General features: G+C 45.8%; 2 protein-coding genes across 2 annotated transcripts in view; one reads left to right on the forward strand and one right to left on the reverse strand.

The window, feature by feature from the left end:
* Nucleotides 1-484, forward strand: part of DFFB (DNA fragmentation factor subunit beta) — a gene marked incomplete in the record, with an annotated part of 18,271 nt that extends 17,787 nt beyond the window's left edge. Inside the window, 1 exon segment of the mRNA XM_077458279.1 lies at nucleotides 36-484. Within this exon segment, the coding sequence (XP_077314405.1) occupies nucleotides 36-270 (235 nt within the window).
* Nucleotides 485-3,781: 3,297 nt separating this feature from the next.
* CUNH1orf174 (chromosome unknown C1orf174 homolog) lies at nucleotides 3,782-23,665 on the reverse strand. Its single transcript, XM_077455937.1, has 5 exons — nucleotides 23,621-23,665; nucleotides 22,169-22,345; nucleotides 20,411-20,764; nucleotides 11,277-11,402; nucleotides 3,782-5,887 (listed from the first exon to the last, which is right to left on the reverse strand). Exons 1-4 carry the CDS (start codon nucleotides 23,663-23,665, stop codon nucleotides 11,277-11,279), a joined length of 702 nt encoding a protein of 233 aa, XP_077312063.1. The 3' UTR covers nucleotides 3,782-5,887.

Consider the following 23,665-nt stretch of genomic DNA (forward strand, 5'->3'; position numbering starts at 1 on the left):
CTACAATTCATGTCTTTTATCTCCATACACCTCAGGATTGAGAAAAGCCGAACGATCTTACCTTGCTTGGTGGCAGCCGTGAAGGAGAGTGACGGGAGACGGGTCAACCATCAGTATTTCTTTGACCTTTTATTTACCACAAAGAACCTCAAACTGGTCCACATTGCCTGTCATAAGAAAACCGCGCACAGCCTGTCCTGTGATAGGTCCAAGATCTACACCAATCAGAGAAGACCCCGAAATAAGAGAACTCTGAGCCAAGTATCATGATGGGATTATCTTCATGTTTGTTTTTTTTTTTTTTGTTTTTTTTTTTAATCATGGCAGCTACCTATAGAAGAACAAATCGATGTAGAAGCACTGACTGATTTTATCTCATTTTATTACAAAAGATGTATTTTTTTTATTTTACAGCCATGAAATTTCCCAAGCACTGATTGGTTTATTTATTTCAAATATAAATGCAGCTTTTCTATTTTCCCAACCTCTATAAACGCCTCCTATTTATTTAATATGAATGAGCTTTGCAGGTGCTTTGGCAGCGGTGCCCGTTGATTTCAATGGGTAGGGTGCGGTGTATACAGCGCTCAGCGCCACCTGAAAGATGCGGCTTGCAGGACTTTTTCTAACATCCTGCAAGCGCACCGCCCCGGGGCGAAGGCACTCGGGCTCTCACACTGGTGCAGCAAGGGAGGCTTTTTACAGGCGCTATTTTAAGCCCAAAAGTTCCCGAAAAAAAACGCCTCCAGTGTGAAAAGGAGTCTTAAATTGGTTGTAAACCCTTACAAAGCACTTTGACCTACAGGTAAGCCTAGATTAAGTCTTACCTGTAGGTCCAAGAAATATCTCCCAAACCTATACGGTTTAGGAGATATTTGCCCGAAGACGGGCACCGCTATCTACGGCGCATGCGCCGTAGACAGCGGCGCGCAGGCGCACTGAGCGGGGCATCGTCGATGACGGCAATGCCGCGAGTCTCGGCTCCCGTGCGCATGCGCGGGAGTGACGTCATCGCTGCTCCGGCAAATCACAGCGCCGGAGCAGCGAGACCCACTAAGAAGATGGACGCTCGGAACTACAGGGGACAGCGGTGAGATCGCTGGTGCCTGTGTCAGGTAAGTGACACATAATGGACTACTATGCGATGCGATGCATAGTAGTCCATTATGCTTTACCTTTGCAGGGAATGAAAGAGGAAGTAAACTCATCAGGGTTTACTTCCTCTTTAAGGACTATATTTTGATTGCGCTTTATTATAATTTTTTTATGTATTTGCATATTTTGGAGCGGCGCTGAGTGAAATAGTTTTGTATCACCTGGAGGAAGGTGCCCCAGAGGTAGCGGAAGTTGTACCCTATACGTGGAGGAAATCTGAGTCACAAGGAAGGAAGTCATTGATTTCCAGGGATACGTTTTTTGGGGGGGGGGGGGGGGCGGCAGTATGTCCTGGATCCTACCTACCTGGGAGAGGTATTTGGGACCCCTTCCTGCCATCTGTGAGACACATGGCCTGCTGCCCCTTATATCGGGAGTCGGGACCCGTGATGATGAAACGCTGCGGTCCCGGTCAGACAAGAGTGCACTGTGTGGAGCTGCACAAGTGGGCCGGTTACCGAGGGAGACCCCCCTTAAAAGTCTGCCCCACCACGCCCACAAGGAAGGTGTAAATGGTGTGGCCGCTGTAAATACGGTAAAACCTCGGATTGTGAGCAGAATTAGTTCCAGAAACACGCTTGTAATTTCAAAGCACTTGTATATCAAAGCGAATTTCCCCATAAGAAATAATGGAAACTCAGATGATTTGTTCCACAACCAATTTATTCATAAATCTTTCAGTTTATAGTCCATATAAATAGATTATAGCGATGTGATTGGTTGTGTAAAATGTCCATCTACAAATGGAAGAGGATTAGATACAAAATCCAGCAGGAGCGCCAGAGTATAAAAGAGAAGAGTGTAGCACTATGGTTAAATTTAAAGAAGAGTTCCACCCCAAAAATGGAACTTCTGCTTTAAGCACTCCTCGCCCCCTTACATGCCACGTTTGGCATGTCATTTTTTTTTTTTTTTGAGGGGGGGGGGCTTCGTTAGCAGAGGGACTTCCTTTCCCACTTCCTCCTTCCGTCCAGGGACCGCCAAGGTGACTCCTCCTTTCGCCTTAGGCCATAGACCAGTGATGGCGAACCTTGGCACCCCAGATGTTTTGGAACTACATTTCCCATGATGCTCAGCTACACTGCAGAGTACATGGGCATCATGGGAAATGTAGTTCCAAAACATCTGGGGTGCCAAGGTTCGCCATCACTGCCATAGACCATCCCCCGCACCACCGGCAGTCAGTCTGCAATTGTGACCGGGAAGGCTTCCCTCCAGAAGAGCGATCTGAAAGAGAGGATTGAAGTGCTCATGGAGTGCAGCGTGGAAGAGAGGACGTTAATGGCGGTGCGGTGGACGGTCTATGTGGACAGCTTTACCCCGGCTGCCTACCATATTTAGATGCGTCTCTTTTAATCCTCAACCATGCAAGTTACTAAATGTTCTACCTTCAGTAAATGTAACCGTATTGCTACACTTAGAGGCGCCTCTCTTCTCTTTTATTCTCGGTTGTGACATGACGCTACTCTTAGGTCAAGACATCGCTTGTAGATCAAGTAAAAAATTTATGAAAATTTTTTGCTCGTCTTGCAAAACGCTCTCAAACCAAGTTTTTACTGGACTTGCTTCTACAAGACCACCAGACAAAAAGCTCCGGCACCAGCAGAAATCACTGCACCAGTATTCCACGCTCTCGTGGTTTCTTTCAGGCACATCGGCCCCACCCCCTCCCTTCTGCTGCTGGAGGCCCCTTTCCTACTCAGCCAATATTGCCAACACCAAGGGTCTCCGCCTCACTTTTGACATCACTGGTAGCGCCGCAAACAAACACTGCCTCTCAGACCGCTCCTTACCACTGCTATGTATGTTTGGGGGGGGTTGGCTCAGGAGGTTCATGTGCAAGTAGGAAAAAAAAAAGGGGGGGGGGGACAGAAAGCAGAGTGCCCAACTGCGCTACAAGAGCACACACCCCAACATATAACTAACCAAGGGCCACCACTACTTCTACTACCCCAAAAAGGTGTGTGTGTGTGTGTGTGTGTGTGTGAGGCACCTGGCTTAATAGGGTGCAACCAGCATTGCTACCATAGGACACTTACCAGGCCTGCTGCAGGACTCCCCAGGGGGTCCAATCATCACTTACCACAGCTGGCTGCCCCCCAGAAGGCCTTCAGGGACTGAGAACCACCCCCAGCTGGAGATCATTGCCCTGAACCTGTATAGCACCCTACTGGATCACCAGGTAATATAACATGGCACAGGGTTCTGTAACGCAGGATCAAATGTCAACCAGCACCCGTACAGGCTGTCCTGGTGTTACCCTTGCAGGCTCCGGGTACCTCATTCCTCTGATTCCGCGTTGGATGAATTCATAACATACATATATCCTTGTTGGGTGGGTGTGGGGGTTCCATCCGATCCAACACACTGCAGTCCACAGCTCCTTGGGGTAGTATCAGGTCTTGGAGCCCCAAAAACCTGTAAGTTTGTGTTAATTAGCAGCACCCCCACTGATGACACCTCCTAATTCTGGGGGCTTCGAGACCTTTCTACAGACTGCCGATCGCACGCGGCTTCCAGTAAACAGATCTAATCCCATCTGTACATCTCAGCAAAGCCATTTATATATTAAAAAAAAAAAAAAAAAAAATCTTTGCTTTCAGATTATAAAGAACACAATAGCAGACGCAGCAAAAAGCCTTTTTAATAGTGAATTTTGTCCGGATTTCTCCTTTATTACAACTTTGGCATGGCTCTCCAATAACAATCAAATTCATTCTAAAAGCTCTCCGGGTCAGAGGTCACCTCGTCTGATTTCCAGCCCTCCGCTCACCCACTTCCCCCGGGGAGGCAGGCCAGGTATGGACCTAAAGCTGAACACTTCGCTTCGTTTAAAGGATTAGAACCCCTGGCAGCTATCAGAGCACCTCTGGGAAGATGCCCCCGCCCCCCCCATCTCCACCTGTTCCGGTGACCTCTGAAGGGAAATCCCCAACTTTTCACTCAGCAGCAGAAGAGGAAGAGGAGGGGAAATCTGCCATCAGGGACACCTAGGAGAGGATTTCATCTCGCTTCCTTTTGTATCTCTGGGACAGGAACTAGAAGAAAATCTGCACAACAGGACACCGGCAGAAGAATTAAAAACCTGGCAGGGGTATTAAAAAGTCACTCTGTGACAAGGGATAGATGTCGGCTGTCACTAATGGTCTCTGAAAATGCTGCCTGACCCAAAGTGGAACTATACCCATCCATTTATCCTTTTCCCAAAACAGTTCCATCCAAGGCATGCTCTGTGAGTGATAACTGTAATGGTTGCGTGTGCGCTCTACTGAATGGTCAAGCCCAAGGCCCGGTGTGATAACGGATCACATGTGCAGCACCATGGCAGCTGCAGAACACAGAGGCCAAGATGGCGGCTTCCTTGGCTGGACCGGATGGGAGGGTTTAGTACTCTGAATGGGAGATCCAGGTTCTGGGTCAGCCGCTGAGAAACACCAAAGACAAGTCAGCAACGTGACAGCCAGGTGATGAGCCCCAAAAGAGAGCACACCACTCTTGGCCGGGAGATGGGGTGTTGTAACCTGGCACCTTGGCGGCGGGGGGGGGGGGCCAGTGCAGTGGACACCTTGGGAAGGGGGCCGGGGGGGGTTCATCTTGGCAACTGGGGTGTGTTGTGGGTGCGGGGTGAGAGAAGGGCCTCAACCCTATTAGATTCTGTCCCTGGTCTGGCTTTCCTCCCTCCTCTTTTGTGATCACAGAGAGGGAAGGAGTGGTGCTAGGAGAAAAGTTAGTAGGTGCCCTCTGGTAGTCAGAGGGTGGTAGTACAGGTTATGCTGGCTTGTACTGCCGACAACCCCCATCCTGCAGCCCCGCAGGCTACGGACCGGCATCATTCTGCAGCCCGGGACTCCTGCTCTAGATCACAGGTATCAAACTGCATACTACAAGTCCCATGAGGCACTGCAAGTATGACTGCCAAAGGCTAAGGCATGATGGGACGTGTAGTTCTGCAACAGCTGCCGTTTGATACCTCTGCTCTATAGTCTACTCTGAGAGTAGAGACAGCACTTGCTGCTTGCTTAGACTGGACTGGCTATTTGAATCTAAGGCAGCGCCTGTCCATATGATGACGCGTTTCGCCTTAGCTGTCTTTAGATAAAGGCTCAGACCGCAGGCAGCCCTCCGCTTAGCTATGGAAGTCAATGAGCGTCAGGCTGGAGATCACAGAACTCTCATGGAAAGGGCTCCACTTATCCCTGGAGAACCTCGAAAATACAAAAAAATAAAAATAAAACCTCAAAGCTTTATCCAGTACTGAACTTATACAAACGATATTTACAACGTCATTCTTCCCCGGCCTGCTCAGACCACCCTGGCGGCGGCCGGAACTGCAGGACGACTTCCAATTAACAAAATAACAGGATGATATTCCCCAACAATCTGTAGAACGTTATACATATGAACAACAATATATATAAAACAATTTAATATAAATTACATATCATTGTGTCTGGGCTCCTCCTCCAGGTATGACATCAGCAACAGATGACCGGACGCCCACCAATGGGAATGTCCCAATGTTAAGGTTACGTAGGTGGTGGCAGCGTTATAGTGCAGATCCAGGATTCCCAACACTAAAAACAACGGAACTTCTAGAAAATCATTTGGTGAAAAGGGGTCTCCTTGGAATATATAAAAGCACTTTGGTTTGGACCAATGATAGAGGTCGTGTCACAAGGCAAAGGCAGAAGGTCCACCAATCTTCAAGTCTGGGAAGGCCCATACCCGAGTCCTAAGGAAAAACAAAAACCTCAGTATTGATTGCCAACTTAGCAATCGGATCAACAATCCATCTAACTACCGTACTGTACTTACCTACTGGGGCCATTTTTAAACTTTTTTTTTGCACTAGAAAGTACTTTTTTTTTTTGTTGACACAAAAAATGCTAAACAAACAATGTTTTTTACTTTCTGCTATAAAACATATGAAATAAAAAAAAAAAAAAAAAAAAAAAATTTCTTCTATCTTTTCATGTGACAACACTGAAGAAATGACACTTGTCTACAATGTAAAGTAGTGAGTGTACAGCTTGGATAACAGTGTAAATTTTCTGTCCCCTCAAAATAACTCAACACACATCCATTAATGTCTAAACCGCTGGCAACAAAAGTCAGTACACCCCTAAGTGAAAATGTCCAAATTGGGCCCAAAGTGTCAATATTTTGTGTGGTCACCATTATTTTCCAGCACTGCCTTAACCCTCTTGGGAATGGAGGTCACCAGAGCTTTACAGGTTGTCACTGGAGTCCTCTTCCCCTCCTCCATGATGACATCACAGAGCTGGTGGATGTTGGAGACCTTGCGCTCCTCCACCTTCCATGTGAGGATGTCCCACAGATGATCAATAGGGTTTAGGTCTGGAGACATGCTTGGCCAGTCCATCACCTTTACCCTCAGCTTCTTTAGTAAGGCAGTGGTGGTCTTGGAGGTGTGTTTGGGGTGGTTATCATGTTGGAATACTGCCCTGCGGCCCAGTCTCTGAAGGGAGGGGATCATGCTCTGCTTCAGTATGTCACAATACATGTTGGCATTCATGGTCCCCTCAATGATCTGTAGCCCCCCCAGTGCCGGCAGCTCTCATACAGCCCCAGACCATGACACTCCCACCACCATGCCTGACTGTAGACAAGACACACTTGTCTTTGTCCTCCTCACCTGGTTGCCCCCACACACGCTTGTCACCATCTGACACCAAATACGTTTATCTTGGTCTCATCAGACCACAGGACATGGTTCCAGTAATCCATGTCCTTAGTATGCTTGTCTTCAGCAAACTGTTCTTTAGAAGAGGCTTCCTTCTGGGACAACAGCCATGCAGTGTACAGCGTATGGTCTGATCACTGACAGGCTGACCCCCCCCCACCCCTACAACCTCTGCAGCAATGCTGGCAGCACTCATACGTCTATTTCCCAAAGACAACCTCTGGATATGACGCTGAGCACGTGACCTCAACTTCTTTGCTGGATCATGGCGAGGCCTGTTCTGAGTGGAACCTGTCCTGTTATACCGCTGTATGGTCTTGGCCACCGTGCTGCAGCTCAGTTTCAGGGTCTTGGCAATCTTATTATAGCCTAGGCCATCTTTATGTAGAGCAACAATTCTTTTTTTTTTTTTTTTTCAGATCCTCAGAGAGGTCTCTGCCATGAGGTGCCATGTTGAACTTCCAGTGACCAGTATGAGAGAGTGAGAGCGATAACACCAAATTTAACACACCTGCTCCCCATTCACACCTGAGACCTTGTAACACTAACGAGTCACGTGACATCGGGGAGGGAAAATGGCTAATTGGGCCCAAATTTGGAGATTTTCACTTAGGGGTGTACTCACTTTTGTTGCCAGCGGTTTAGACATTAATGGCTGTGTGTTGAGTTATTTTGAGGGGACAGGAAATTTACACTGTTATACAAGCTGTACACTCACTACTTTACATTGTAGACAAGTGTCATTTCTTCAGGGTTGTCACATGAAAAGATAGAAGAAAAGATTTACAGAAATGTGACTGCGGGGTGGACTTGCTTGTACATATTTGTGAATGATATAAAATTTAAACCCATGCTGAATGGTGAAAAAACAGTGAGCAAGAAAACGAAAGCAGCTGCCACACACAATCTGCTACTCACTAGAAACCTAAAATTATGAAAATGTGGCGCTCGCAAAATGTTATAAAACATGCGTAACCAAGTGTGGATGAGTGCAGATGTGAATATACAAAGCAAAAAAAAAAAAAAACATGTAAATAAAGTCCAAATAAATGTGCTGAATGTTCTGATCCGCAATGAGAAAAATAAACATTTAGGCTGGGTTCACACCGCTGCGATGCGGGAACGCCGCGAATCCGCAGCGTTTTCCCGCATCGCATTACTCCCGCCGGCAGTTCACACTGCCCTATGCGGACGGCTGGGAGTGTCAGTGAAATGTTAATGACACCCCCAGATCCGTCCGCATATCGCAGTGCGATCTGCCGACTCGCACAGGAATCGGATCGCATGGTGTGAACCCCCATGCGATCCGATTTTGTTGCGGACCAAAAAAAGGGTCCCGTGCGAGTTTGCTGCGGGACCGATGCGAATTCAGCCATACTATCTGTATGGCTGAACTCTCATCGCTACGGAGATCGGATGTGATTTGCGGTGCGAATCACATCCGGATCTCCCCCCGCAGCAGTGTGAACCCAGCCTTAAAGTGCAATGACAGAGAGATATCATATATGTGAAATGTGGGGCACCACCCATACTAAGGGTTTGGCTGCTCCCCTTTTTGGAGAATTAACATTGTATCTAATTCTGATTTGTCAATTATGCCCTTTATGTTCTATTTTGTAGGGTGGTGGTCTCGCTCCTCTCCAACCAATAGAGTGGACGGGAGAGACTTCCACCACTAGACTTATCCAACTTAATGGATTAACTTATGGGGTTTGACACTTTTTGTAGCCCTAAGAGTTTTTGCTGTGTACAAAATTATTTAAATTATTTATGTATTTACATTTTTAAAATCAATAATTTGTATAATTTTAGTTTTTTGTAGAATGCTGCAATTGTCCTGAGGAAGCTCTGAAGAGCAAAACATGTAGGAAAGAAACAATGCAGTTTGAATTATATATAAATGTGGTAATTTATGAAGTCTTACAGGCTCATATACCAATTTTTGTATACCCGCATTTTGTACTGCATATGTAAAATAGATGTAATCATCTCACTTGTTTGAAATAATGGTTTTTGTACACTAAATAAAATTTAATTGATTTTAAATATTGATTGAATATACTTGGTGCCGTTGATAAAGTCCCGGGGGTTGGTTACCCTCCAGTCCCCCTTTTTCCAATTTCCCCTCTTTCGTTCAAATAATTTAAAGTGCAATGGACCACAGACCCTCCAGGACTTTTCAGGTGCAGAAACGCCACCCCCAATCTACAGAGTGTTATCCCTGTAGATTGGCGAAACATGTCGACGTATTTCCGGGGTCACCGACATCATTTCCTGCTCCTTGGAACGCACTTCCTGGTTTCTGGAACGCACGCCGTGAGCAGCGTCCGTTTCCATCTCTAATCCCTTTACATGCCTGTTTTTATCAACTCTTTTGTAAGTACCCATCTGTATATATGGAATAAATCCCTTTTCAAACGGTACTTTTCACTATTAGCTCCATTTTTTATCCTTTTTTGGTGCCTGGTGATTCTGCTGAGAAATTCCAACAAGAACCCCTTTGATGTGATGTGCACAACACCAGTCCTGAGCTTATCTGGATACCATCACATAAGCCTGAAGTGACCCCCAGACTGCAAAGCTGGGGGTCCTCGCCATTTGGTGAGTGGGGACACATGTGGGGTGGGGTGCGTTTCTGCACCTGAAAAGTCCTGGAGGGTCTGCAATCCATTGCACTTCAAACGCTTTTTTTCCCCCATTGCAGATCAGAACATTCAGCACATTTATTACATGTTTTTTGCTTTGTATATTCACTGCACTCATTCACACTTTGTTACACGTTTTATAACATTTGCGAGCGCCAAATTTTCATAATTTTAATTAGTTTGCGCAAACATTATTGCGTCTACAAACTATGAGATATATTTATGGCATCTTTATTTTTACTAGTAATGGCTGCGATCAGATATTTTTAGCGGGACTGTGACATTGTGGCAGACAAATTAGGCACTAACTGATCAGCGCTAAACATAATGCACTGTCACTGTACTAATGACACTGTCAGGGAAGGGGTTAAAGCGGGAGTCCGCCGGGACTCCGCGTTTTTTTTTTTTTTTTTAAAGCCAGCAGCTACAAATACTGCAGCTGCTGACTTTTAAAATAGTGACACTTAGTGACACACCTGTCCAGCGCGCCCGCGATGTCGGCACCCGAAGCCGATCTGTAGATCGTTTCTCGGGTCCTGCCACCGCCATCTTGGGAATGGGAATCAGGAAATGGAGCCTTTCGGCTTCATTTCCCGGTTCCCTACTGCGCATGCGCGAGCCGCGCTGCGCAATGAGGACGGTCCCCGCTGCCTCTGGGATCTGTGTGTTTTCCTAGCAGGCAGCGAGGGACTTGCGGAAAGGGGCGGGCACTTGCGGAAAGGGGCGTAATCTACGCTCCTTTCCGCAGAGAGCTATCCCGGAAGTGGGTGCATTTACCTGGATTATCCAGGTAACTGCACCCCCCTCCCCCCTGAAAGGTGCCAATTGTGGCGCCAGAGGGGGGGGGAGGATTCCGATGAGCGGAAGGTCCATTTTAGGGTGGACCTCCGCTTTAACACCAGGGGTGATGAAAGGGTTAAGTGTGCTCCTAGGGAGCGATTTCTAAATGTGTGGGGGATGGACTAATTGAAGGAGGAGATCTGTGTTCCCGATTAGCAGGAAGACAAGATCTCGCTCTTCCTCTCTGACAGGACGGCAGTCTGCCTTGCTCACATACGGACCCACTGATTGGCTCCCACTGTATCCAAATCGTAGCTAAAGTGGGTCACCGGTGGCGCGCACCCGCCCCAGACCCCGATGTGGAAACATTGTATAGGTACCGCCGCCACTGCTCATTTACCACGGCAGGGCGGCCCGGAAGCAGTTAAACAATGCAGCGTTGCTGTATCGCAAAAAATGGCCTGGTCAGCAGAAGTGAAGGGTAAACCTTCTGGAGCTGAAGTGGTTATACAGGGAACTCTGCAGGCTCCACACCTTGGCCTGCAATTTATGAATGGGAGTAGGGTTGCCCCAGTATTGGTGCAGATACTGAGTATTTTTGCGAGAAGATGTGAAAATTCTTCGATCCCCGAAACCGATACTTTTGTGGTGCGACTTAAACCCCATACAAAATGAATGAGCTCAAATCGCACTGCAAAGAATTGCATGCAGCTTCCCGCAGCGCTCCTGTGTGAACCCAGGCTTGTCATAGTAGAGAGTTGCAGGGAAACCACATATGATTCAGGCAGGAATCACCGCGATTCTTTGCCATGGGATTGGAGACCATTCATTTTGTATGGGTTCAAATCGCACCGCAAAGGCATCAATTTTGGGCATCTGAGCATTTCCATGACTACTCGTGAAAATGCTTTGTATCTGCACCAATACTGGGGCAATCCTAGTATGTATTGCATGATCTGCTGGGATCCACATTTAATGTGTTGCCTTCTTACCTAAAGAGCGTCTTCATTATTCAGCTCTTCGTCGTCATCATCATCATCCTCCTTGGCTCTAAAGTGAAGATTCCTCAGTTCTCTTCGGCTCATGGAAGCACAGGACGTGGCCACTGGTGGGAAGTCCTAAACAGCAAAATAAACACAATGTGAGGTCACCATACAAAACACAACTAATGGCTCCTGTATTATCCACTTCAGCCCCGGACCAATTTGCAGCCAAAGGTCCAGGCCCCTTTTTGCGATTCGGCGCTGTGTCGCTTTAACTGACAATTGCGCAGTCGTACGATGCTGCTCCCAAACAAAATTTGCGTCCTTTTTATCCCACAAATAGAGCTTTTTTTGGTGGTATTTAATCGCCTCTGCGGTTTTTATTTTTTTGCGCTATAAACAAAAATAGAGTGACAATTTTGAAAAAAAATGCAATATTTTTTACTTTTTGTAATAAATATCCCCAAAATATATAAAAAACAAAAAAAACAAAACTTTTTTTTCCCTCAGTTTAGGCCGATACGTATTCTACATTTTTATTTATTTTTTAATATATAGAAAATATCGCAATTAGCGATTATTGATTGGTTTGTGCAAAAGTGATAGCGTTTATAAAATAGGGGATCGTTTTATGGCATTTTTATTATCTTTTTTTTTTTTTTTACTAGTAATGGCGGCGATCAGCGATTTTTATTGCGACTGCGGCATTATAGCAGACACATCGGACATTTTTGAGACCATTGTCATTTATACAGCAATCAGTGCTATTTAAATGCTTCTTTAAATGATTCCTGTGTAAATGACACTGGCAGTGAAGGAGTTAACCACTAGGGGGCAGTGTAGGTGTTATGTATGACGTTGTGTGTTTTTTTTTATTGTAGGGGGGGCGTGGCCTGGCATGTGATGTCACTGATCGTCTTTCCCTATAAAAGGGACAAGACGATCGTTGACAGCCACAGTAGGCAGCATGGGGAGAGGTTTGTTTACACAGACCTCTCCTCGTTTTTCAGCTCTGTGACCCGATCCTGGGACACCAGCGGCGATCGGGTCCGCTGGTCTCGCGGCCACGGAGCTCAGGACTGGGTCGGGAGCGTGCGCCAGCGGCGCACTCCAGACCCACGGCTGGGCACTTAAAAAGCAACGTACAGGTACGTGCTTGTGCCCAGCCGTGCCATTCTGCCGACGTATATGTGCAGGAGGCGGTCCTTAAGTGGTTAAAGTCCAAATAAATCCCACATCCAGGGACACGCCCCATAAAATAAACAAAAAACATCCTTCACCTCCCCTGATGGAACCAAATCCCTCCCTCATTGGTGTCTCTCCCCCGCTGCAATCTCTGACACTGCAGCTCACAGTTGGAGAGTGTCAGTGCTGTCAATCCAGGAAGCAGTGGGCGGGACTGGGTGTGGGACTGGGTGTGGCCAGGTGCCGATTGACACACTACAGGCTTGTGAATCAAAAGTATCAATTCTGACAGCCACGCCCCCTGCGACGTCTCCTCAGCTCACTCTACTGCAAGCACCGCCTACACGAGAGTGACAACTCTGCTCCGAATTCAGCACCGTTGTCACCCCATCACAGGAAGCTGCTTTAGGTGGACTTCACCAGCAGGATCAACAGGTATGTAAAGCGATACTGGATCTACGGATTACCAACAATACAGACCTGATGACAGATGTGGAAAAATGGGGCAATTTAGGAAACAGCGATCCAATTGGTCAATTGGCTTCAGTATTAAAAAAAATAAAAAAAAATAAATAAAAAAATCACACAAATAGGAAACATAAGGGGAAAACAAAGACACGGAATTTCAAAAGAGCCAACTTCCCTAAACTACGAACCTTACTAAAACGCATAAATTGGGATAAAATCTTAGGAAAAAAGCACACGGAGGAGCGATGGGTTTGCTTTAAGAGCATATTAACCACTTGCCGACCAGCCGCCGTCATTATACTGCAGCAAGTCGTAGCTGTACGTCGACTCGTGGGATCGGGTTAGCAGGCATGCGCGGGGGTGCCGATGCTCGTGGCCAACGGTCATGATGACCGCCGATCGTGAGCAGGAGAGACAGAACAGGGACGAGTGTGTGTAAACACACAAATCTGTGTTTTGTTCGAGAGAAATAACAGATCGTGTGTTCCTATTCGCTAGGAACTACGATTTGTCACTTCCTCGAGTCAGTCCCCTCCCCCTTCAGTTAGAATCACCTCCCAGGGAACACAGTTAAGCCCTTGACCGCCCCCTAGTGTTAACCCCTTCACTGCCAGCGACATTTATACACTAATCAATGCATTTTTATAGCGCTGATCACTGTATTAATGACAATGATCCCAAAAATGTGTCAAAATTGTCCGATGTGTCCGCCATAATGTCGCAGTCACAATAATAATCACAGATCGCTGCCATTACTAGTAGAAAAAAAATAAAAATGTTATAAATCTATCCCCCATTTTGTAGATGCTATAACTTTTGCACAAACCAACCAATATAGGCTTATTGCTTTTTTTTTTTTTTTTTTTACCATAAATATGTAGAAGAATACATATCGGCCTAAACTAAGAAATTAAAAAAAATAAAAATAAAATGGGGATATTACAGCAAAAAGTACAAAATATTGTTTTTCAAAATTGTCGCTACGGTTTTGTTTATAGCACAAAATAAAAACCATAGAGGTGATTAAATACCACCAAAAGAAAGCTCTATTTGTGGGAAAAAAGGACGTCAATTTTGTTTGGGTGCAACGTCACACGACCGCGCAATTGTCAGTTAAAGCGGCGCAGTGCCGAATCCCCAAAAAAACGGCCTGGTCATTGAGCGGCCAAATCTTCCGGGGCTGAAGTGGTTAATAAATCACAGCGACCAGATGGCTTGCACCAGAGGGTACTTAGGGAACTCAGTCAAGTAACTGCCATTGTTCCCAATTTTTACTGACAGGAATGGTACCAGCTGATTGGAGAAAAGCCAATGTAGCACCAATATTTAAAAAGGGCCCAAAATACATCCCTGGGAATTACAGATCAGTTAGCCTAACATTAATAGTATGTAAACTCTTAGATGGGATAAAGGGACTATATACAAGATTTTAGTAATGAGAACGGTATCATTAGCAGTAATCCGCATGGATTCATGAAGAAGCGTTCTTGCCAAACCAATCTACTAACCTTCTATGAGGATGTGAGTTACCATCTGGATAAAGGAAGGCCCGTAGACGTGGTGTATCTAGATAAAGGAAGGCCCGTAGACGTGGTGTATCTAGATAAAGGAAGGCCCGTAGACGTGGTGTATCTAGATAAAGGAAGGCCCGTAGACGTGGTGTATCTAGATAAAGGAAGGCCCGTAGACGTGGTGTATCTAGATAAAGGAAGGCCCGTAGACGTGGTGTATCTAGATAAAGGAAGGCCCGTAGACGTGGTGTATCTAGATAAAGGAAGGCCCGTAGACGTGGTGTATCTAGATAAAGGAAGGCCCGTAGACGTGGTGTATCTAGATAAAGGAAGGCCCGTAGACGTGGTGCATCTAGATAAAGGAAGGCCCGTAGACGTGGTGCATCTAGATAAAGGAAGGCCCGTAGACGTGGTGCATCTAGATAAAGGAAGGCCCGTAGACGTGGTGCATCTAGATAAAGGAAGGCCCGTAGACGTGGTGTATCTAGATAAAGGAAGGCCCGTAGACGTGGTGTATCTAGATAAAGGAAGGCCTGTAGACGTGGTGTATCTAGATAAAGGAAGGCCCGTAGACGTGGTGTATCTAGATAAAGGAAGGCCCGTAGACGTGGTGTATCTAGATAAAGGAAGGCCCATAGATGTGGTGTATCTAGATAAAGGAAGGCCCGTAGACGTGGTGTATCTAGATAAAGGAAGGTCCGTAGATGTGGTGTATCTAGATTTTGCAAAAGCATTTGACACAGTTCCCCATAAACCTTTACTGTACAAAATAAGGTCCGTTGGTATGGACCATAGGGTGAGTACATGGATTGAAAACTGGCTACAAGGACGAGTTCAGAGGGTGGTGATAAATGGGGAGTACTCGGAATGGTCAGGGGTGGGTAGTGGGGTCCCCCAGGGTTCTGGGCTGGGACCAATCCTATTTAAATTTGTTCATTAACGACCTGGAGGATGAGGATGGGGGAAAACAGTTCAATCTCTGTATTTGCGGACCATACTGAGCTAAGCAGGGCAATAACTTCTCCGCAGGATGTGGAAACCTTGCAAGAAAATCTGAACAAGTGAATGGGGGGAGGGGCAACTACATGGCGAATGAGGTTTAATGTAGAAAAATGTAAAATAATGCATTTGGGTGGCAAAAATCTTAATGCAATCTATAGACTGGGGGGGGGGGGGAACCTCTGGGGGGATCTAGGATGGAGAAGGACCTGGGGGTCCCAGGAGATGATAGGCTCAGCAATGCCAAGCTGCTGCTAACAAAGCAAACAGAATATTGGCATTAAAAAGGGGATCAACTCCAGAGATAAAACGATAATTCTCCCGCTCTACAAGACTCTGGTCCGGCCGCACCTGGAGTATACTGTCCAGTTTTGGGCACCAGTCCTCAGGAAGGATGTACTGGAAATGGAGAGACTACAAAGAAGGGCAACAAAGCTAATAAAGGGTCTGGAGGATATTAGTTATGAGGAAAGGTTGTGAGCTCTGAACTTATTCTCTCTGGAGAAGAGACGCCTGAGAGGGGATATGATTTCATTATATAAATACCGGACTGGTGACCCCACAATATATAAATACCGGACTGGTGACCCCACAATATATAAATACCGGACTGGTGACCACACAATAGGGAGAAAGCTTTTTCACAGAAGGGAGTTTAACAAGACTCATGGCCACTCATTAAAATTAGAAGAAAAGAGGTTTACCCTTAAACCACGTAGAGGGTTCATTACTGTAAGTGCGGCAAGGATGTGGAATTCCCTTCCACAGGTGGTGGTTTTAGCGGGGGGCATCGATACTTTCAAAAAACTATTAAACACCTGAACGGCCGCAACATACAGGGATATACAATGTAATACTGACATATAATCACACACATAGGCTGGACTTGGTGTCTTTTTTCAACCTCACCTACTATGTCTGAGAGGAAACTGTAAGAGCAGGTGGACTAACTTTTATTTAAAAGTAAAATTAAGGTACTTAGCTTTGGATGGAATGGTGAGGGATTAGAACCCCTGTCAGGTTGCCCCTATTAGGCTGGGTTCACACTGCTGCGGGGGGAGATCCAGATGTGATTCGCACCGCACTGCAGTGCAAATCACATCCGATCTCCGTAGCGATGCGAGTACAGCCATACAGATAGTATACAGATAGTATGGCTGAATTCGCATCGCTCCCGCAGCAAACTCGCACGGGACCCTTTTTTTGGTCCGCAACAGAATCGGATCGCATGGGGGTTCACACCATGCGATCCGATTCCTGTGCGAGTCGGCAGATCGCACTGCGATATGCGGACGGATCTGGGGGTGTCATTAACATATCATTGACACTCCCAGCCGTCCGCATAGGGCAGTGTGAACTGCCGGCGGGAGGTGTGCGATGCGGGAAAACGCCGCGGATTCGCGGCGTTCCCGCATCGCAGCGGTGTGAACCCGGCCTTAGGGAGATTCTCTGAGGCCGCGTACACACGGGCGGACTGTTCGCCCAACTTAGTTCGTCAAACAATCCGACAAACAGTCCGCTCAAAATTTGCATGAATGGACTAGACCACACACGATGAACGAACAGTCCACTGAAAGCGTGCGCGATGACGTGAACGGCACGGACGGGACGAGAAAAACGACGTCTAATACACTGCAATGCAACCTTCGCCGTGTAAATTCTTTCTGAGCATGCGCGAAACTTAGTTTGTCGAACAAGCCTACACACGAGCGGACTGTCCGCTCAAACCAAGTTTCAGCGGACTGTCTTACGGAAATTCCGAAAAACTTTGTTCGTCAGACTGTCCGCTGAAACTGTCCGCTGAAGCCCACACACGAGCGGGCTGTCCGCTGAAACACTGTTCAGCGGACAAAGTTGGGCGAACAGTCCGCCAGTGTGTACCCGGCCTCAGAGTGAACAAAAATCCCAAATTTTGGGTTGTCATCAGAACAGGATGAGGGGGGAAATCTTCCAATGGGGACACTAGTTCCAGTGACACACCTGACATTCCCTCACTTTGGAGGGATTTCCTCACTTCCTGTTTTGGTTATGGGACAGGAACTGAACAGGAACTGAAGGGAAATCTCCTCAATGGGGCACAGATCTAATTTAAATCTAAATTTTGTTTTAAAAAGTTTTGCCTTTAGGTACACTTTAAATGCTGCAGCACTTAAATTTTACAGGAGTTCTACTTTAACCGATTTCCACCTGCGCTTTAGCCGGCCACAGTGGGAGGGCTTCCAGTGCTGGGAGGACGTCAATAAAAGTGCACTGTGATCACTGAGTCCTTTGGACTCGGCTGATAACAGAACAGGGTAAAGGGCCAATCACAGTGGCCCTTTACCATGTGATCAGTTGTCATCCAATGACAGCTAATCAGGAAGTAAATAGTAGCCGATTACCACCGTTTCTCGTCAAGATCAGCGCGAGGAGAAAGAATAAAGGCGGTAATTGGCTTCTGTTACAGGACATCGATCCCGATAGGTGCAGCCCACCAGTGCAGTCCAACGGTGCAAATCAATGAAGGAGAAAAATTACCCGTTTGCAAAATTTTATAATAAAACTATGAAAAAAAAAAAAAAGACTTCAACATTTTTCTGACTATTTTGTTTCTGTAGCAACAAAATAAATAAATCTCCATTTGTGTGAAAAAAAAAAATAAAAAAAAAAACGTCACATGAGTACATGACCGCACAATTGTCAATGTGTGACAGCGCTCAAAGCTGAAAATTGGCCTGGGCAGGAAGGGGGGGGGGGGGCGAGGAGACCAGCCTAATGTAACTCCAGCCCAAACTAACGTTATCTTTCCTTTTTAGGTTTTGGATAGACTTGGTGAGGGTTTATTTCTGCCTGTGACCCCAATTGGGAGACTTCACTGGAGCGGTGAAAAAAAAAAAAAAAAAAATATAATAATAAAAAAGGGGAGCAGCAGCTTTCCCCAGAGTATGGTAAAAATTGTGTTTTTTTTTTTCTCTCTCAACGTAAAATGAGTAATAATGTCGCGGGAAAGAGGCAATCTGTCAAACCCTGTCCTTTCCCCACCATGTAAACAAAAGCCTGTTTATAGAGCTCAATATCCCAATCTGAAATGAACACACACACACACACACACACACACACACACACACACAGGGATCATAGCAGTGACTGCTACCCTTATGACCTGTCTATAAAGGGTAGGAGTTACTATTATGATCCTTTATGTTGTGTGTTCAATTCAGCTTGGGCTATTGAGCTCTATAAAAAAGGGTTTATTTATTTTATTTTTTTAAAAAATTTTTTAGACAAAGAGCCTGAAGGCAAACAGCTTTTGTTGGGCTCAGCTTAGAAAACCTTTAGGCTGCATTCACATCTGGGCGTTTTGAAAGGACAAATCGCACACAGCGAGAATTTCAGATGCCGTTCATTTAAAAAAAAAAAAGGCACCTGAAAATGTGGTGTGGTTTTGCTGCAAGATAAAACGCGCTGCAATCACGGCAAACTGTATTGCGTAAAACTTGTTGCCCAAAAGTAGCTCCTGAACTTTGTTTAGTTGACAAGTTTTTTTTTTCCCCACGATTGCAGCGCGATTTATCGAGCGACAATCGTGGCAGAGCTGCGCAGCATTTTTGGGCGTCAATAAAATAAATGACATCTGACATCCGTGTTGTGCGATTTGTCATTTTACCAGAGCGTTCTGAAATCGCAGGCAGAATCGGGGCGACTCAAAACGCCCAGGTGTGAATGCAGTAGGGCAGAAACAACTAATCGATTAATCGACAACTAATCGATTATGAGATTAATCGATTACTATTTTCATAATCGATTAATCGGCCACTAACATAATGGGGTTAAAAAAATAAAATAAATATAGCCCTTTCTAGTACAAAAAGAGCAAATTGCTACTGTAAATATTACTTACACTGTCCCATAGTAAAAAAATGAACCCCTTACAGTAGCGATTTATTTGCTCTTTTTGTACCAATTTTAGTTGTTTTAAAGTGGTTGTAAACCCTTACAAACCACTTTGACCTACAGGTAAGCCTAGATTAAGGCTTACCTGTAGGTCCAAGCAATATCTCCTAAACCTATATGGTTTAGGAGATATTTGCCCGAAAACGGGCACCGCTGTCTACGGCGCATGCGCCGTAGACAGCGGCGCGCAGGCGCACTGAGCGCGGCAGTTCCAAGAATGGAGCTGCCGCATTTGTCGACTCCCGTGCGCATGCGCGGGAGTGACGTCATCGCGGCTTCGCCGAATGACAGCGGCGGAGCTGCGAGACGCCACCAGCAAGATGGATGCGGCGGACTACAGGGGACAGCGGCGACTTCGCTGGCTCCTGTGTCAGGTAAGTGACACATAATGGGCTACTATGCGATGCGATGCGATGCATAGTAGTCCATTATGCTTTACCTTTGCAGGGGAAAAAAAGAGGAAGTAAACTCATCAGGGTTTACTTCCTCTTTAACCCCATTATGTTACTAAACATTTCAGGCCTGGGTCACAGTTCATTTACATGGTTTTCTATGGGACACCTTCACATCCATGATTTTTTCAGCTGCTGCGTATTTGGAAAAGTCGATTACTTTTTTTTTTTTTTTAACGCAAAACAGTGCTATTTTGTTTTTTTGGTTCAATATACTTCAATGGAGAACCTGCAGAAAAGCAATGTAATAATGGGTTTTTGCAGCGTTTTTTAATCTGCCCAACAACATATTGGCCATAAAATATGTAAAAATGCAAATCACAAAATTACTGTTTTTTTTTTCTTCATTTTTTTTTTTTTTTAAGGTTATTAACTGATTAATCGAAACAATAATCGGCCAACTAATTGATTATGAAAATAATCGTTAGTTGCAGCCCTAGAATGCAGCCTTAATGTTTCAGAGCTCCTGTATCATGATAAAATGTGTATTTGTATAAGAAAGATTTTATATAAAAATAGCCAAAACAACAAACAGGAGCCAATTTACAAATGTACCAATATAAACACCTATTACCACTGAAGGGTTAACAGTCACCTGCATGAGGTCGGCATTTTCGAAGAATCTCCCGAGTGGCATGGGCTGGTTGCTGTCTTCATCAATGAATGGGGTGATGTCCGCACAGATTCCTTTCTTCTCTGGATTTGCCGGGTCTGAGACCACCAAACTGTCCCTGCTGTCATCTGACAATCGGCAGTAGGAAGCGTAATCGTTCCCATTGGACATTTGGCGACTGGTGAGGCGGGCACTGACTTTCACCTTCGGGCACCTTCTGCTCCTGGGACGGTCGTTGGCTGTAGGCCGACTCTTGGCTCCTGCAGCTTTTTTGCCGGCTAGCCCCCGGTTCTGGTCACTTGTGCTGTTCTTGGAACGAGACCCATTGTTGTCCATCTGGGACGATAAAAGTACACTTCACAGCGCTAATAAAAACGTTCCTCTCCATTGTTCTGAAAACAGAATCCCTCAAGCAATCCCTCCAACAGAGTGCCCCATCATTGGTGTCAGTGGGGGGGGGGGGGGGGAATAGTGCCCCATCATTGGTGTCAGTGGGGGGGGGGATAGTGCCCCATCATTGGTGTCAGGGGGGGGGGGAATAGTGCCCCATCATTGGTGTCAGGGGGGGGGATAGTGCCCCATCATTGGTGTCAGTGGGAGGGATAGTGCCCCATCATTGGTGTCAGTGGGAGGGATAGTGCCCCATCATTGGTGTCAGTGGGAGGGATAGTGCCCCATCATTGGTGTCAGTGGGAGGGATAGTGCCCCATCATTGGTGTCAGTGGGAGGGATAGTGCCCTGAAGGTCAGATTAAAGGGAAGTAGAGGGCCGCAGTGTGGACATGACGGTTCTAAAACCTCAACTGCTACAGCCATAATACTCACCGACTAGCAGCTATCAGAACCTCAACTCATCCAATCCAGAGTGCAGCATAGAGAGAAGAAAAAGACGGCCATTGTTGTTTTATGAAGTGTTTATTGTGTTTCCGATGCGTTTTATGTACCTAGCATGTTACTATGACAGTTTTAGGGAGTTAGGTGATCTCTTGGGGTATCTGAGGGAAGCAGCAACAATATAGAAGAGGAGGGTAATAGATATCATTACGCTGAAGTGGGAGGAATCTTTCTAGCACCCAATATCCTCTGTAACACTAAAGTGATGACCTATAGGGGGGGGCTTTTAAAGCGTCCCCTATGGAAAATATTGGGTACTGAAGTTTGTCGCCATTTCAGAGGCGCATTCAGTTTTAAGGTTTGACACGTTGGGTATCCATTTACTCGGTGCAGACTGCATCTTTTATAGTTTACCAAGAAACAGGGTCATTTATTGCATTTCTGTTCTCTAAAATTAGCTTTTAATTTTTTTTTACTGAAATTTTACGTTATTATATTATATATTACGTTTGCAGTAATATTGTGTGACATAAAAAAAACATTATATTTTCCAGGGTGTCTGCTTTCATAAAATGTACAATGTTTTTTTTTTGGGGGGGGGGGGGGGGGGGGTTATGTATTCTTAACAGGCCTAATTTTTTTTTTTAGCATGTGCACTATGTACAATGTTTTTTTTTGGAGGGGGGGGGGGTGTATGTATTCTTAACAGGCCTAAAATTTTTTTAGCATGTGTGCCAAAAAAATAAATAAAAATAAAATTAATACAAAAACGTCTCTGGCTGTGCAAGGGTTAAAGTGTTCACCATGTAAAGATTCTGTATGTACATGGAATGAGACAGGTTCACTTTACATTGGAGACAGACAGACAGGCCCCCCCCCCCCCCCCATATGAAATAACGGCACTCACCGAGCTGCCCTTTGAGGCATTCTTGTCAGACGGACGGCATTCGGCTTCACTGTCGGAGTTGTTCTGCCCCCCGGGGCAATTTTTGGCCTTCTGGCGAGCCGAGCATCGCACCCCCTCTGTGAGCTGAATAGAAACATTTCCAAAAGTTATTCCCAATTCTATGGTGGGATAAATCCGCTAATACATGCCGCCATATTACCGGAGAATCTATGCTAAAAGTACAAAGTGTGGGTCTGTAACATGCCAATATTATACAGCGGGGGGATAAATGATCGTCTCCCCTGCAGATTGTGTAAGTTTTGCCCACTTACAAAGAAATGAAGGGTCTATCATTTTTATCATAGGTGTAATTTATATGATAGAGACAGAATATCAACCAAAAAGCAAGAGAAAAAAAAAAAAAAAACACGATACAAATGTTATAAATGGAGTTGCAGATCAGTGAGTAAAATAAGTATTTGATCCCCAACCAACAATAATTCCGGTGTTCTGCCGTATGGTGTCCGGCCATCAAATAGTGTCCGCCCGTACTGCGCATGAGCAGTACGGAGCAGACGAAGCTTCGGAAAATCTCTGAAGCTGAACGGCGCCTGCGCCGTGAGTGGAGGTGGTAGCCCCACCATCCAAGTGGACATAAGGTTGTGAATATTAGAGGGCCCCCTCGCGGGCGAGCTTAGCTCGCCACGCTTTTGGGCTCGGCCTCGCTGCACTCGGCTCTTTTTTTATTCCTACTCTATGTCCACTTGGATGGTGGGGCTAGAACCTGGACTCACGGCGCAGGCGCCGTTCATCCTCGGCAATTTTCGGAAACTGTGTTGCTGCGCATGCGCAGTACGCAGCGGAACACTATTGGATGGAGGACGTTATATGACAAGACACCGGCTCCCACAGACTGGCTACAGTAGGGTGCTCATGTGGTACACACGGTCGGACTTTTTGACAACAAACATGCAAATTAGCTGTTTTGGAGCAACATCCGACTGTGTGTACGCTCCATCGGACAAACTTTTTCTGTTTCATCGGACTTTTGTTGGCTGTGCGAACGGACAAACTTTTTGACAACAGAAGTCCGATGGAGCAAAGTCCGACGTGTGTGTATGCAAAAGCATCGGACTTTTGTACAAGGTACAAACACGCATGCTCAGAGCCTATGCAAACGATCAGACTACAATACAGAAGTTGACCAAAGGTGGCGCTGGAGTCATTGAACGTCCTCTTTTGAAGTGGCGTCCATACGTTGTGACGTCACCACGTTCGTGTTTGTTGTCAAAAAGTCCGACCGTGTGTATGCAATACAAACTTGTGGATCACGCCCTTTGTACAAAAGTCCACGGGAAAGTTTGTACAAAGTCCGATCGTGTGTATGGGGCTTAAGAAGGTTCTCCTAACGACAACTCATGTGTATAAAAGACACCTGTCCACAGAATCTCTTTCTTACATTCAAACCCTCACCATCATGGGGAAGACCAAAGATCTGTCAGAGGATGCCAAGGACAT

This window comes from Lithobates pipiens, unplaced genomic scaffold (assembly GCF_037356315.1).
Source record: "Lithobates pipiens isolate NorthernLeopardFrog02 unplaced genomic scaffold, aLitPip1_a1.2 Scaffold_27, whole genome shotgun sequence".
Lineage (NCBI taxonomy): Eukaryota > Metazoa > Chordata > Amphibia > Anura > Ranidae > Lithobates > Lithobates pipiens.